A 2,837-nucleotide genomic window follows, 5' to 3' on the forward strand; every position below is an offset into this window, starting at 1 on the left:
AAAACACTATTGTATAAACATAGTTCAAACTAAACTTGAGTTTTCAAAGAAATTAGGGTTGGACATGTGGTGGTTTCCACTGTTGTTTTATTAGCAATTGTTACTAACAGTCATGTAACCTCTTCATCTCTTTCCCTTGCATGCTCAGGCAGACACACACGTACTGCACACACACACAGGTCAAGGTCTCGGCACGTATTTGTGCCACATTATCATGCTGATGCATTAAACTGTTGTGAATCACTCCCAATAAGGAGGTTTTTATTGCTGCTCTGCTCCTGATGTAGGTTGTTGTCGGAAAGTTATAACTCTCTGACTGTTGTCTATCTGATGGCACTGGTACCAGGAGTCATGACAGTTCGCGTAAACCACCTGACAAATACGATCATGCTGGCTGTAATCCAGACAGGGGAACGTTGGGCAAATGTGAATAAACTTTGAATTTGGGTATCTAGGGACTTCCCTCTGGCTTCTGCAGCTTTTGGACCTCCCCTACAGAGATAGTATAAATACAGTTAAAGGTGAAGGAGGAACATATACGGTTGAGGAGTATTCTTCACAAAACCTCTGCAAAATGGCAACACCAAATCTACAACGGCCAATGGTAAGGCTATTAGGTGTTTTTTCTATACAATATTATAGTTTTCTTCATGCAATAGTACTTCCACAATATAATATCATAAATGTTAAAGCTGTAGTTGTTGGTAACATAGTATTGATTAGACTTTTTTTTTTAAGAGACACTGTATGTATTGGTCATCAATGTTGAAAATGTGAAGGGCATTTTTTGTGCCCAAAAGTAAAATGTGTGTGAGGGAGTAATATTTTATCATTGACATTGTTGTTTAGCAATGTATAAACTATGTTCATCTGCATGACTGACTGTAACAGAAACTGAAAGCAGGCATAGTGCAGTGCATGAAATACACAAATCTGCGGCACACATTTGCAAAAGTGTTGTTAATTGATGTTGTGTGTCAGAAAATAATGAAGAGGATTAACAACCTTGACTTTCTTGATGATATAGCCTATATTTATGCCACATGTCTCTCCTCTCACACACACACTCTCTATCTCTCTCCACCCCCTCCTCTCTCTCTCTCTCTGTCCCAGGCCTTACCTGTTAGACTCCAGCATTGCCTCAGTGGAGACCCTCCGATCCCTGTTCTGTACGATCTAACATTCCTGAACGCAACTCACGCCTCTCTGCTTGCTGTCAAAGACCCTGAATCGACCCGAGCCTCCCATTTCACTGTCACCGTGCTCAACGGATCAGATGGCAAAAGAGTCCCATTGGTCCTCAAGAGCACAGACACCATCGGCAAACTTCAGAAGAGTTTCCTACAGAAGCGGCCTGACCTGACGGGAAGCCTGAACCTCGCCTACAACGGCAAGCCCGTCCAAGGGCACCAAAGCCTGGGAGAGCTAGGGGTGAAGGATGGGGCTACTTTCATCACCTTTCAGAGGTGTCATGGAGGGTAGACGTGGAGCAATAGATGTGGAGGAGGGCTGTTTCCATTCGTCTATCCCTTGGTATGAAATAATATACAAAAATATATGTTAATGAATTTGTGATATATAAAGAATATTTGCATTAGCCATATCAGGTGTTCTTTTTGCACAATATAGTAGATTCTTTATTGATTAGAATACAAACCAAAATGATGTTGTAGCCTACTGAGGGATAATTCACAGTGAATAATGTCAAACCATTTCTGTCCTTTCTTTATGTTAAAGTAACTGTCCAGTGTTTCCATGCTTGTATGAAATATGACCTATCATTACTTGCAATATGAGTGAAATAGTTTTCCTTCCAAAAATAGTAATTAAGTATGTTAAAAAGTAGCTTTTCTCTGTTGGAATGGTGTGGGCGTACACCAACAACAGAATGGAGTTGGTGTTAATGCGAGTAGATCGCTGATTGGCCAACTCATCCTCCTCAGGGTGATCATTTCTATGAGGAAGTAGCAAGTGCTTTTTTAAACAGCCTGTTTGAGACAAGCTTGAGGTGGGGGTTTTAAAGTGTTTTTTATCCAATTTCTGCTTTGGCCACAAATACAAGTATAGGATAAATCAACAACATTATCTGGATATGAATTCAGAGAATATGAACTTTTAAAAGTGTGATTTTCACTGGGCAGTTACTTTAACTCCACCAGGCACAGCCAGAAGAGGACCACCCCTCAGAGCCTGGTTCCGCTCTAAGTTTCTCCCTGTCTTTCTATGGAGTTTTTCATAGCCACTGTGACATCTGCTGATTTAAAAAGGGCTTTATAAATACATTTGATTGATTGACTGATTTAACTGTCTTGTTTTGCTCTTGCCTGGTACTAGCTAATGAAGTGAACTATAAGCCAATCATTGTGACCAATCAGTTAGTTCACCACGTTAAATGTACCGTTTGTGAGGTTTTATTGGTCATTTTGATATGCCATTGTTGTTTAACAGTAGGTAACGACTGTATCTGAAATAGCTTAGTACAAATTTCTTACTTTATTGTAACAAAAAATATTTTTTCACTTTAATTATGTTTTCAATAACAACCAAAAAGGCTATCCAATGAGGATGACGAACAAAATAAATAATGTTTAAACATATTTGTTTTTCATTTATATGCATATATGGGCATTGTATTCACCCTTCGTTAAATGAACACTTAAATATTTCAAGTATATGCCATCTGTGTTTGATGATATTTTCATGATGATACGTTGGCCAATAACTACTTCAGAAGATAAATTAACCACACTTGTTGCCTCATCGACCTGAGCTAGCATAGGTATTGCACAGAATCTAATAATCTGTTGATACTCACTTGTTTGGTTGTAACCTGTTCT

General features: G+C 39.0%; 1 protein-coding gene across 1 annotated transcript; it reads left to right on the top strand.

Moving 5' to 3' along the window:
- Window positions 1–308: 308 nt before the first annotated feature.
- LOC106609985 (uncharacterized) lies at window positions 309–2,299 on the top strand. Its single transcript, XM_082978365.1, has 3 exons — window positions 309–604; window positions 1,114–1,533; window positions 1,738–2,299. Exons 1-2 carry the CDS (start codon window positions 575–577, stop codon window positions 1,480–1,482), a joined length of 399 nt encoding a protein of 132 aa, XP_082834491.1. The 5' UTR covers window positions 309–574; the 3' UTR covers window positions 1,483–1,533; window positions 1,738–2,299.
- Window positions 2,300–2,837: the final 538 nt, after the last annotated feature.

This window comes from Salmo salar, chromosome 08, assembly GCF_965601325.2.
Source record: "Salmo salar chromosome 08, fSalSal1, whole genome shotgun sequence".
Taxonomy (NCBI): Eukaryota; Metazoa; Chordata; class Actinopteri; order Salmoniformes; family Salmonidae; genus Salmo; species Salmo salar.